General features: G+C 42.9%; 1 protein-coding gene across 1 annotated transcript in view; it reads right to left on the bottom strand.

The window, feature by feature from the left end:
• Window positions 1-13,087, bottom strand: part of odad2 (outer dynein arm docking complex subunit 2) — a 68,797-nt gene that overhangs the window by 29,026 nt on the left and 26,684 nt on the right. Inside the window, exons 11-15 of the mRNA XM_060893877.1 lie at window positions 11,074-11,220; window positions 10,783-10,992; window positions 7,017-7,250; window positions 5,981-6,091; window positions 5,633-5,787 (exon numbers count right to left, since the gene is read on the bottom strand). Coding sequence (XP_060749860.1) covers window positions 5,633-5,787; window positions 5,981-6,091; window positions 7,017-7,250; window positions 10,783-10,992; window positions 11,074-11,220 — 857 coding nt within the window. The remainder of the gene's footprint in view (window positions 1-5,632; window positions 5,788-5,980; window positions 6,092-7,016; window positions 7,251-10,782; window positions 10,993-11,073; window positions 11,221-13,087) is intronic.

The raw sequence follows: 13,087 nt of genomic DNA, 5'->3' as shown, positions 1-13,087 counted from the left end.
TGATAAATGGTGTTGAATGTGTCTATTCGTGGTAAAACCAACATTAACACAATACGGACCAGTGTTTATGAGCTGTAGCTCCAAACAGCGGGATGAATAGCGAGCAGTCGCCTTATTTAATCTTGTCGAAGGCGTTAAGTGCTTTACAGTGGACCTTCTGTCTAATAGACTTAATGATGAATTGTGTTAGAGAGATTTAGATGATGACTGCTTTAGCAACAATATTTTTCTAGCAAACAAATCAACATGGCAGGTGTTTGTTGATTCGGGCAGGTACGGAGCACCATAAATCAGGAAATAGAGAGACGTGAGTTCTAGCGGTTTACGATCTTCTCGGCGGCTTTCGCATGCAGCACGTTTGCTGAGGTCTGTATCTGAGTGTCACCTCCACAGCGTCAGTCCGAGCTCAGACTCGCCTGATTCTATCGAGTCCTGGTCCAAATGCTTTTGTCACAACCATATTGACTCGTTTGTGCTTGTTTTTTTTTTTTTGTGCTGTGGAAACTATTGATGTTATCATCGGCTAAAACATTCGCACAGGTCATTTTACCTCCTGAACTTCTGCTCTACGAGCTGCGTTCACATATACGTAGTACATGTACGAACATATTCGAACTCACACTACCTCCAACAGGTATCCTCAGGTTTGGTACACCGCTGTGCCTCCTGGTCCACACTACAGCTTAGTCCATTGATGCTGCTATTATTAGAAAAGAGGTTACATGAGAGTACAAACCAGAGCGAAAACTCCTTCCTGTAAAACTGCATGTTAGCAGTTAAACTGGACACTGTTGTCACTCCTGTAGTGAACACGTACCAGCTGTTGGTTATTCTGTTCCTGCTTTGTTTTGTGTCACGGTGATATTGGTTTGTTTCTGATTACTCGCCTCTCAGCGCGTTCTGCGGCTCCTTCTGCCGTTTCAGCGTTTTATGTTCGCTGCACTTTTATTATGATTAATGTCTTGTCTCCACCCCTGGTCATGTCTTTGTTTTCTATTTCTATTGTGTTGTAATCGTGTGCACCTGCTTCAGATCAGTTCTCGGTTAGTTTGTGTATTTAACTCACTCCGTGTCTTGTTCTGAAGTATTGTTCAGGTGATTTTTTTCTTTTTTCAAGCGTTTGCTGAGCTTTGACCTGGTTTTATGGATATTCCATGTTTGAGGACACTTGCATTCTGTCTATTATACAGAAACTGATCGTGAGCATCACTGGAAGGTTAAGCTCATCATCATATCTTTTGTTTTTGATATAAAACACCATCAAGATAAACACATGCCAGATTATCATCTAATCCCTGCCTTTAACCCGACATGTTCATGACCTCTGGGGTTATGAAGGTCTTTTGGTGTTAACTCCACATCACGTTGTGAAACGACGCACTGTCAAAAGTTAAAAAGAGCAAAAAAGATGAGAAAGCTGTGAAAGATAACAGAAGCTGCTCGAGTGATGAAGCACAGAGCTGAACTTTTTTCCTCACCGACGTGAAAGCGTGAGACGAGCCGTTATTTAAAGAGGTCACGCGCCGGATTTATCCAATCAGGATGTAGATACGTGAATATGTAAATAAGAAGAAGGTTGCAGCAGGTTTAGGAATGTAGAGTGTAGAGAAACATCAGATTGTGAATGCATCGTTATTCAGGTAAACGTCAAACACTTTCAAGTCTCAGCCCGTTCCTTTCCCTGAAGCTGAATCCACACCACCATGCTCCTGCTTCCCAAACACCTCCTCCCTCGTCCATGCTCTGTCCTCTTTCTCAAATCACCATCACTCAAACAAAGACATGCTGTCTGCTTCTGGCAACTCGAGCTGTCTGTCTGACCTGCTCATGTACTTGAGCAAGAAAAAACCAGAAGAGGGGAAAAAGTTCCTTTAAATTATAGCTGCAGTAAAGTGTAAAAAGCGTTCCAGACCGATTTTTGTCACGGAATGCCACTCGGGCTGTGATTGATGTTGAAGTGGGTACTGCGGTGCTCTCGAACCCAGACAGCGCAGTCAAAGCTCTGTTTAAGTGTGTGACAAAAACAGTTGTGTCATTTTATTACAAATGCAGTGTGCCACCTTGACGTTTTTATAAACGGATCACCCCGATAGAGCGGAACTGAAACATGTATTAAAGCGGTCGTTCCGGCGGCACTCTGCTTTCCTCTCGAGTATGAAATTCACCATCGTTCACACCCAAGCGTGCGAGCCATCCAAGAGAGCGTGCTGCGGAGCATTTCCTTTGCTGCATTCCACTTTATCATAACCGGGACGTAATCATTGTTGAAATTGGTCACTAATTGGAGGTATTTTTGAAGCTTGCAAATGCAGCACCATCAGTTGCAGCTAGCATGCGATTATTAGTCTCATTATTATAATGACTTTTATTATTATTGCTGGCGTGCTGTGCTAACAGAGCTCTGAGCCATTAGGTCCTTTTGGCCGTGACTGGTTCTCTGGCTTCGCCACGACGTGGTGCCCGGCCTCGGTCGTGCTGTTCCTCTGGCGCTCGGGCTTTCTCTCACTGCTGCCTTTCATGCTAATAGAGGTTGGGGAGTGAGTCAGGACATGAGGTGAGAGCCAAAGGCTTGAAATGTATTAGACAACCTTTTAGAGGTGGCAGTCTGGCTATAAATACCACAAAATACCCTTTGTGGGTAAAATAGTTAGAATTATTCCCATTACGTTTTATTCTGTAATTAGTATTATAAAATATCCTGTGGCAGCTAAATTAGCACAGGTATTTTTAGGTAACTTTAACTATTAGACTCTACATGCATTGTTTTCCTGATGAGTCAGGAAGTTGTTCTGATGCATTATCATTTCTATAGTAAAAGCAAACGCTTCACATGTCAAAATAAAATGCTTCCATAAACAGATTTCTCCTTACACAGGTAAAGCTATAACTTTACCACATCGTCAGGACAGAGGAGTTCATGCTTTCCGGCTTATTGTGAACGTAACAAGCTGTTTGATTGTATTAACATCGAGAGAGAAGAAAAGACAAGTTAGACAGGGACATAACACGACCCTGACACTAACCCTACGTTCTCCTCGTTTAAATACAAGGTTCCTCGGCGTTCTCCGCTTTCCTCCGACCTCCTGGCATCAGATCCTGAGAGTTGATTCGCTGTAATTGAACCGTGCATTTGATCTAGAATTGATCTTAGCAGCTAGTTAGTAAAAAACATGTGTTTATGTAAATTATTCACCGAGGAAAAATGCTGAAATGTGTGTTTCAAACCGCGGCAGAGAAACTTGAGAGTGTTTCTGTTAATGTGACATTAAGTGAATTGATGATGGCATGGAAAGAGCTTAATGTGATATGAATGCACGATAAGGTTCTGTTAGATTTGAGTTATGAGATGGAGAGAGAAAGAGAGAGAGAGAGAGAGAGAGAGAGAGAGAGAGAGAGAGAGATGGAGAGCAGTCGCACTGCTACTGGGCCACTGCAGACACGAGCCTCCCTCAACATTCCTCCTCCCAAACAACTCCATTTTCTGTCTGGGATGCAGCCAGACAGTAGAAACGTCCACAGATCCAAATCTATCAAAACGCCATAAAAATCCAAAAACACTCTTATCATAAACTAAAAATGTGAGGCTGCTTTATCAGATGCTTGGCCTCCGCCTTGTAAAAATAAAACTCTGTAATTTATAGACAGGTAATGGTGGAATAAAATGAAGCATATTTGAACCCTGTATACTACATGCGTACCACATGACAAAATAAATACTGCTAAATCATTTTTATATGAGAGTACCTTTGTGACGGAAAACACTTGCCAGGTCGGGCTTCCAAGATTTTATTTTTTTTTTGTTAATTCATGAGAGGAAAAAATGACTTCAAAAAAACGTCCCGTGCCAGAAAAATTAGAGCAGGAAAGCCTCCAGGATCGTCATCGTGCTTGATGAGGGAAATGGAATGGAATGGAGGTCGGTCCTCCGCAACCTCGTACGGTTAGTGACAAACGATTTAAAAGGTCATTAGCTCGCACACGACTGAAGGGCTGATTCTCTCGACTAACTCATTAACCGACCCACTCGTTAATGACGTGGGTGTGCAAAGAGTAAACATAATTCCTCTGGCAAACGGTCGTCATAAAAGATCAGAGTGCAGAAAAATGTTTGCAGTTGGTTGGAATAATGACTTCTGGATGTCCTTGGCGTGGAGACGGGATGAGGCGAGGCAGGGCAGTGCTGAGTGGTGGAAAAAGTGAGCGAAAGAGACGGCGAGTAAAGACACGACACGAGTGATTGCACATCCTCCGAGTCCGACTCGCTCTCTCACGGCATGAGCGCAGACGTGACCGGCCAATCTGTAGTCGATTACAGAGCGCGCACACGTCAATAACACACACTCCATACGGTGAGGAAACTCCATCGATAATAAATCGTCTGCTGCTCTCGTGTGTCTCGTGTGTTTGTAAACTTCACTGAGTATCAGTCACGCTCCTGACCTTAAACTCATCAAAAACCTTTGACAAAAACTGATGTGGAGTCGATTAGAAATTCATGATACTAACTGACAACCAGACGGACGCCTACTGCATGTAGAGTGCAAGAGAATTCAGTATGAGTTTTATTAAAAATCTCAACTACAGATGGTTGTGAAAACTACAGAGTCCAGAATGTTTCGGCTTCGGAACCAAAAGTAAAAAAATGAAAAGGGAGAAAATCGCTTTTAAATATTTTGTTCCAGTTTTGCTGAACCGCTGAACCTCACCGTCCTCCACTAGGGTTTACTTTAGTGCTTGGCCCCAGTGGCTTAGTGGTTATCACGTTCACCTCACACCTCCAGGGTTGGGGGTTCGATTCCCAACTCCACCTTGTGTGTGTGGAGTTTGCATGTTCTCCCCGTGCCTCGGGGGTTTCCTCCGGGTACTCCGGTTTCCTCCCCCCAGTCCAAAGACATGCATGGTAGGTTGATTGGCATCTCTGGAAAATTGTCCATAGTGTGTGATTGCGTGAGTGAATGAGAGTGTGTGTGTGTGTGTGTTGGCACTCCGTCCAGGGTGTATCCTGCCTTGATGCCCGATGACGCCTGAGATAGGCACAGGCTCCCTGTGACCCGAGGTAGTTCAGATAAGCGGTAGAAAATGAGTGAGTGAGTGAATGAATAATATGGACTGTGATTTCCATCAGTTTAAATGTAACTAATTACCTAAATAACTCAATATATCGCTGAATAAATAAATAACAGACCTCCTGGATGTTCAGGTTTTTGAACCCCACTTTGAGAAGCACTCGAGGAGTTTAAACACGAGCCTCATCTTCATCTCTACACCGATCGAAGTTTCGGTGAGGACAATAAACGAGTCATCGATCTTTAAACGATTCATACGTTCACTTCTGTTCTGTCAGACGGATTTTTTGTGATTCATTTGTTCAGACTGTGTATTTTGATGAGCTTTGAGGAGCTTTGTGGACATTTTGGGTGGACGTTATGTAAATGTTTAGAGTTTGGATAAAGTGAAGGTCAGAAGAAGAAAGAGGTACAGAAACAGGTTCTTTCTTTATCTTGTACAAGCTACGTCTACGTATCGGTGATTCAGCGGCATGTACACGAATCCCCACGTCCCATCATTTAAACAGGTGTTATTAAATATCTAGATCTATCTATGGATGAGGAACAGTAAAAGACAGGCGTACTTGGCGACGTTCTCCATGCTGATGGAACATTTCCAGATGGCCCCGGTGGTGGCAGCGAGCAGTTGCTTGTTGTCAGCTTGTTTCAGTAAAGTGACCAGCGACTGCAGGCCGTTATACTGCCGCACGAGGTCCCGTGTCTGCTTATCCTCCGCGCACTAAACACACACACACACACACACACACACACACACTGCAAATCAACCCCGAAGATGATGTGATGCACGTGTCTGCTATTTATTTCCAACCCTTTCCATTTCAGAGGAGTGAGAATGAGGCCTTGTGCAGCTGTAAAAGCACTTTAGCCGAGACTCGACGCTCGTTCACGCTGCTCGACAGCTTGAAGATCACCTTGAAGATGGCACTCGCGCAGTGCATCTGAAGCTCCTGGTTGTCGCAGCTAAGGTTCTTCACCAAATCCTCGATCATTCCTTCGCTCTGTATTGCAATCCTGTAGCTCCTCTGCCAAAGAAAAAGAAACAGAGAACATGCTTCAGCTAACTTTAACTGCTACTTCAACTAGCGTTATAGCTTTTTAAGGATTTCTGGTCCGATTTTTAGCTAGTTTTAATCGGTAATGCATCTGCACTGTGTTTTATTTATTTACATGCTGTACTACACAAATAGCCTCGTTGTATTTAGCTCTTAGTGTTTTCAACCAGGGAAACTGTACAGTAACTCTTTCTTCAAGCTGATTTGAAATAAATTAGCAAGCTACAGCTATAGCTTGGATCGATGTTTTTGTTGTCAGACACCTTTGCACTTTTTCTCACCTAGACAGCACTCACTGTGCATGAGTTTGATGTACAAGACATTTTATCAGACGGTATCGATCCTCCTAACACATCCAGGTCTGTCATTTTGTGTTGTCTGTTTATTAACACAAGGATGTACTCTAGGTTTACGTCATTGATAATGTGCATATAATGATGTACAGTATATACTGTATATAATGAGCGCACCACCATCACCATGGCAACTTTTACCATGTAGTATTGTGTGCAAGAGACAATGCTCGGGGAAACCGCCCAACAATTAGGAAGAAGATAATAACATTTAAATAAACAAAATAAATGTATAATAAAGGTATTAATGCCTGGTTTGCATTACTGTATGTGTTATAGCTACGGTTATGTAGCTGTTGCTATTGTAACATCTCCAGGGATGTTATGTTATGCTCATGGCTGGTTTTATGAAGCGTTGGGATGAATATAAAAATAATCATGTGGTGTAAGCTTGATAAAGACATCCTTACATCACTGGATGTAAAAGTCTAGGCTATGTTAATGACATGGTTCTATCAGTTTTATAACGCAGATTTTTAATAACAGTGCTTAGTACTGAGTTTAGGTGGTGTCCGAGAGCAGCATTGAGAATTAGATCAGACCTCAGAGGCGCACTCCTGCAGCGTGCCGACCACAGGGATGAGCATGTTCTTCTGTGGGGATTTGAGCAGGCGGGCGAGCATAGGGATCCCCCCGGCTTTACGGATGGCCTCCTTGTTCCTGGTGCTCTTACTGCAGCTCCACAGAGCCAGAGCACCGCAGCGAGCCACCTCCACGTCCTTCTCCTGCTCCGCGCTCAGAGTCGTCGCGTTAGGGACGCAGTCCAGCAGCTCCACCTGACACAGACACTCACAGTCAGACTTCACAAGCCCTTAACACTGCATTTTATACCAGCACATTCATCACCTGCACCGGAATCCTAAAGGACCCAACAATCAAGCTGCACACCAGGAGCAAGTAAAAAATAAAAGAGTCTGATGGTGGAGAGCTGGTTTCTCACAGAGAAAATATAATATAACTTTGTGGGGTTTAAAATACAAGATAAATGAAGCCTCTAGGCAGAAAAAAATTGGTTTATAAGGCATGAGTTTATTCTAAGTTCTGAATTTCTAAAACTGTGACTCAACTCAGTCCTCAAATTTCTTGACTCAGGATTCCAGTAAGACAGCAAAGCTTTTGTCCCACAAATTGACTCAGACATCATAGATTATTCATTTCGATTGGACTTCAAGCTTTATTGACTCTTATGACTCTTATAACTCTTTAATCGGTTTTCATTTTAAAGTCTAAGATTCAGGTTTTAAAGCTGAAGCTGATTTGCATATTGACTCACACATCAAAGCCAGTGAGCCAATCCAAAGCCTTCAAAGTCCTACGACTTTATTTTTATGACGTCTTATTCACTGCTCTGTGGCTCATGTAACTCAAATGAAAATATCGGTTACTGCTAGTTACAGGCAGTAACCAGGCAACAGGCATCTTTCCAAACAAAAAAAGCTAAATAAAACAAAAAAAAACAAAAAACGTGTCAGAATAGAAATTTCCTTTCCCTATATAATGTGCATCATCACTTTGAATAATACATCAAGACATCTTAAAACGTAGAGATTAGCTAAACACTCTATAACCTCTTCCACAGGTATTATTTAAGCCACAGGAATGTACTGGGACTCCAGAGGTAAGGATTCGGAGTAAAGCTGAAGTCTGGGGAAACTGCTGAAATGCCGGACATTAGTGGCGATGGGGCATAGCAACAAAGGGGAAAGGAACCAGCATGACTGTGGTGCATTATGTGTACTTTTGTTCTAACGAGATTACACAGGAAAAGCGTACTATTCTGGCCACCACTGGCAGAGCTTTAAAACACTCGTATGCCAATAAGAAGTTAGCCAGGATTCAATTTACATACTTGGAAGACAAAATTCTATGTAAATTTGGATCTTGGTTCCCACAGTTTCTCCTCCGAAGACACGATTGCCAAGACATATCCACTTGTGTTTCATGTTTGGGGTAAAAATTAGCAGTGAGCGGCGATAAGATAGAGAGATGAAGTGCTTCAGGAAGAAATGAAGGGGTTAAGTGGAAGCTGAAGTGGACAGTGGGCTTGGGGCTGCACTGATTATTCACATACTGCTTTCTGGTTTGTGGTTTATAGTTTATAATAGCCAGTGTTTTTCTGGAAATCTGCTAGCCAGAACACAGGCATGGAGAAAGCAAGTATAATTTAAAAAAGATGTAATGTCTGCCCTCTGAGGTCCTTGTGTAGAGCAGTGACCTACATAGGGTATATACACTGTGTGGGTGAAGTGGACAAAACAGCCTATCATGCTAGTCGACCAAGACCGTACCTGTTAAATTAAATGATAACATTTTCCTCGCTGTTAAATTAGTAGGAAAATTCTCTGTATAACTGCAATGACATAATTCCACTCATTTTACAGAGATTTTTTGCTAGGTATTTGCTAGCTAATACATATCTGAGAAATACATCAGACGATCCGATATCGTCTTATCGCGTTCGGACTTAAAAGCTGATCTGATCTTTTTTTTTTTTTTTTTTTTTTGTAATTTTGCACCGATTCTTGAAAAAGAGAAGGAAAGAAAGCTTCAGGCGAAACATGACTAGCGTGAAAGGAGGTGTAGGGGGCGGAGCTTCAGGGTGAAAAGCTATAGTGAATTTGACTAAAATTTGTAGAAAATTCTACTCAGACACTGGATTCAGGACGAACTCCTTGACCCTGAGTGATTCAGCATGGCTGCTGACAGCGTGAACGGTATAACAAGCAGCACTTCCTGTACATACAGACAGGATCGTTTGTTAAATCGAACACTGACTCTACAGCTCAACTTAACACTCGTCCCTTTTAGCTGGTTAACTTGTTGCTAGCGAAAGACGAACATGGAGGCGTATGAAAACGTTGTATTTCCGAGTTCAACCTTTTGTTTCTGACGTCATTCAGACCCAACATTAACACTGGAGTGTCTGTGCCCCTTTTCCATCGAGGCAGTTTGAGTGCAGGTTCGGAGCCTAATTTAGAACCAGTTCTTTCTTTTTCGACAACCAAAGCACCGGCTCTGAACCAGGAAAAGTGGTTCTTAAGTAGCACCAAAACGTTGCTGGTCTAGACTTAAGAACCGCTTACGTCAGGGGCTGGGGGCGGGGCTGTGGGCGGGGCTACTGTTAGCGCATTTGATAATGTACCTTAAGTATACTAATGTTTAATAGACTTTTACTTTACCGCAATATGATACATTTATCAGCACACATGCTGATATCAGTAGCTACATGCTAAGGCTAACTTTTTTCTGTGTTAATGATAAAATAACGTTATGTACTTTCTCGATTACAACCTCTGTTTATACAGATTACATGGAGCTGCACGTACTCTTTGGATTCGCCGCGTTTGGGTGTTAATGTAGGTTCACAAAGCCATGAGCATTAACAGTAAAGCAACATGCGCCATTGTTGATGTTGTGTTTGTGTTTGCCGCTGCTGCGCTAACGTTACACGTGTAACGTGACACGTATACAGTGATGTCAGACTCGGCTCTGTGACGGCTCTCTAACTGATGGAAAGGCAAACCGGTTCTTAGAAGGTTCACCAGTGGAACCAACTTTGAACCAGCACCAGCACTAGCTCTGAACCAGCACTAGACACCTGTCCAACCTTCTAGAGTCGCATGCTGATTTCGCATGCTGATGCTGATGAGACTGACATTTCTTTTGGAGGAAGACTATTCTCTTGTTTTTTTTGTTTTTACCAGTGTACATTGTGATAATCCTACCGCTCAGCTCTATACTGATGAACATATTACACCCTATGCAGAGAGGATTATAACCTTGAGTAACAATGTCACAGTGTAAGGTTACATTTGCATGAACAGTCCTGTGACAGAAATGGATTTTCAGTCCCGGTAAACTCAGTCATTTTAGACATTACAGTATTTTGCGGTGATGTAACTCGGGCAAGATGCTAATACAGAATTACACATGTGCACTTCCGAGGTGGTCTGATCCTTCAGAGCGAGCCGGTGTGTGATGGAAATGCAGGCTACGTCCGAGTCTGGACCCGTGTAAATATACAGATTAGTGCGGGCCGTGAACTTGTAATCACAGCGAGCGTCACTCTGTAAATAAACACGCGCGCCGAGCCGAGGGGCAGCCCGACATCTGATCTGTTTTTACCTGAAGAGCCTGAGCTTTGATGTAGTCGGAGTGCTGAGTGTGTGAGTGTGTGCAGAAACAGGTGGGTGAAGTCTATACCACTGTATTGTGTGTGTCTTTGTGTGTGTGTTGGAGAAATGTTTATTTGTGTACCCGTCACTTCAGCCCTACTAGGTTACAACACCCACAACCGCTCTGACTCACAAGTCTCTGGATGCCTCTGTACTGCCGCACGGTCCTGCGTGCTCGCCTGAACTTGGCCACGTTGGCGATGGTCTCGGCTGCCAGGCACTTCAGCTCTTTATCAGGAGAGTTCAGGATGGACACCATGGTCTGCAGTCCCCCTAAATCAGCGATGGCCCTTCTGATCTGAGAGCTGCGACTGATTTCCTTCAGGATCTTCAGAGAACCGATCTGAGGTATCAGAAAGATCACAATGAGCGTAACAAGTCATCGTTAAAACTAAAAACTCTGTACTGTTTCCTAGCAGCTCACTTTACACTTCAGCTCGTCAGTGTTCAGCAGGTTGATAAGGACCTCCAGCCCTCCCACGTCTCTGATGGCCAGCTGACACGCCTCCTGAGCCAGATTACAGTCTCGCATTGAGCATAGAGCGATCACTGTAGCTGTCTGATTACCTCCCTGTACACACACACACACACACACACACACATATACACACACATGAATACAAATAAAACAGAGCTGACATATTCTTAGTAATTAAAACAAAAGAAAAAAAGAAAGAAAGAAAGAAAGAAAGAAAGAAAGAAAGAAAGAAAGAAAGATACAATGGTGTGTGTGTGTATATGTCTGTATGTGTGTGTCATGAACATGTGGTGACTAAAAATCATAAAACGTCGTGTTTTTTTCTTGCGCCTGTGATTTCAGCATGTCTTTGACTCTCTCTTTAACCAGTTGTGTGGTGCAGCAGAGAAGCAGACAGATGTGCTGAACTGGAACATCTGCACAATTCACACAAGCAGCTCTCAGTCAGGCTGGAGCTGGATACTGAAGGTCCATCACAAGTGTGTACTGAGCTCCTGGAGTATCAGCAGGATTAGTTCAGCTTTGAAATTTTACTCTGTAGAGACCTTTCTGCAAATTCACTGCTGAGCCAACAATCACTGCTCTCTCTCTCTCTCTCTCTCTCGCTCTCTCTCACCCAATCCACTAATGATGGTCAGAAAAAGCAGAGCATGGAAGATGCACAGGTGACAAATCAACTATTGTACATCCCAGAGTGAATGAGTATGCCATGTAGACACACACAAAGTAAGAAAGAAAGAAAGAAAGAAAGAAAGAAAGAAAGAAAGAAAGAAAGAAAGACCTTGCTGAAATGAGATAATGGTACTTGTGGAGCAGATGGTGTTTAGAGATAAGCTATGAGTGGACCTTGTTAGTGAGGTGAGAGGAGCTGAGATGGGCTCACTGACATGTAAGTAGAAAGAGAGGGCAAAAGCAGAGAGAGTGATGGACAGAGAAAGAAAGAGAAAGAAAGGCAGATAATTAGAGAGAGAGAGAGAGAGATAGTATGTGAGACAGACAGACAGACAGACAGACAGGCCACATGTGTTGCCCATATAATGATCCTGGACTAAATGTGAACCAGTAGCAGCAGTGAATCCGCTGTGCCGTTCTCTGCTTCTTCAAAGCGTTTGTCGGGTTAGCATCGCAAACTTGTAAAAACAGTGCTCGGTTTACAGCCGATACCGCCGGCTTGGAGAAGAGAGAGAAAAAAGCGAGGGATCATATGCTTTTGTTTTTGCCTGCTTTGGTCTCAAAGAGCTGTGGACATTCTTTGAAACTAGAAAAACATCTGAAGTTCTTTTTTAACGTGAGACTCGGACACTACTGTGCTCCCGAACACACACGTGTTCCAGAGATGTGATCCACAAACCATCTCTGTCTCTCTCTCTCTCTCACACACACACACACACACAAACCTGTGAACATGCCAGTCTTCCTAAAGCTATGTCGCAGCGTGTGCAGTGTGTTTTACTACACTTCTCATCAGGAAAAACACACACAGATGTGTGAAGCTGCCCTCAGGACACACATCACTCAGGAGCAGTCAGTCTTATCTTTTGGCCATTAAAAATCCCAGTTTGAAGAATTTCTGTCGAGTGTCGTTGGTTTTAAACTTTATTCGCTGGTGAGGCCTCCAAGGAAAGACAGAAAAAAAAATAAGGAGAAAGAAAAACATTGAGAAGGAGGGTTATTTGATATCTGAAGGACTGAAGGATGAACAGATGCTGATTTGACTACAGGTGTCCTCACAACTGTCTTAATATTCTTTTAAAAATCGTCTAAGGATCACATAACAAAACATCAACTCCAAACCTTCTCAAAATCATCTACAAGGTAATCATAGAATCATCCCAAATTTTTTCAAAAACATCACAACATGGTCCCAAAATCTTCACAAAATCATCTAAAAAAATTCTTAATATTGCCTCTAAAAAAACAAACTCAACATTAAGCCACCAAAAATATCAGCATGGCTCAA

Source organism: Tachysurus vachellii, chromosome 2 (genome assembly GCF_030014155.1).
Source record: "Tachysurus vachellii isolate PV-2020 chromosome 2, HZAU_Pvac_v1, whole genome shotgun sequence".
Classification (NCBI taxonomy): Eukaryota; Metazoa; Chordata; class Actinopteri; order Siluriformes; family Bagridae; genus Tachysurus; species Tachysurus vachellii.
This window is presented reverse-complemented; position numbering and strand designations above follow the sequence as displayed.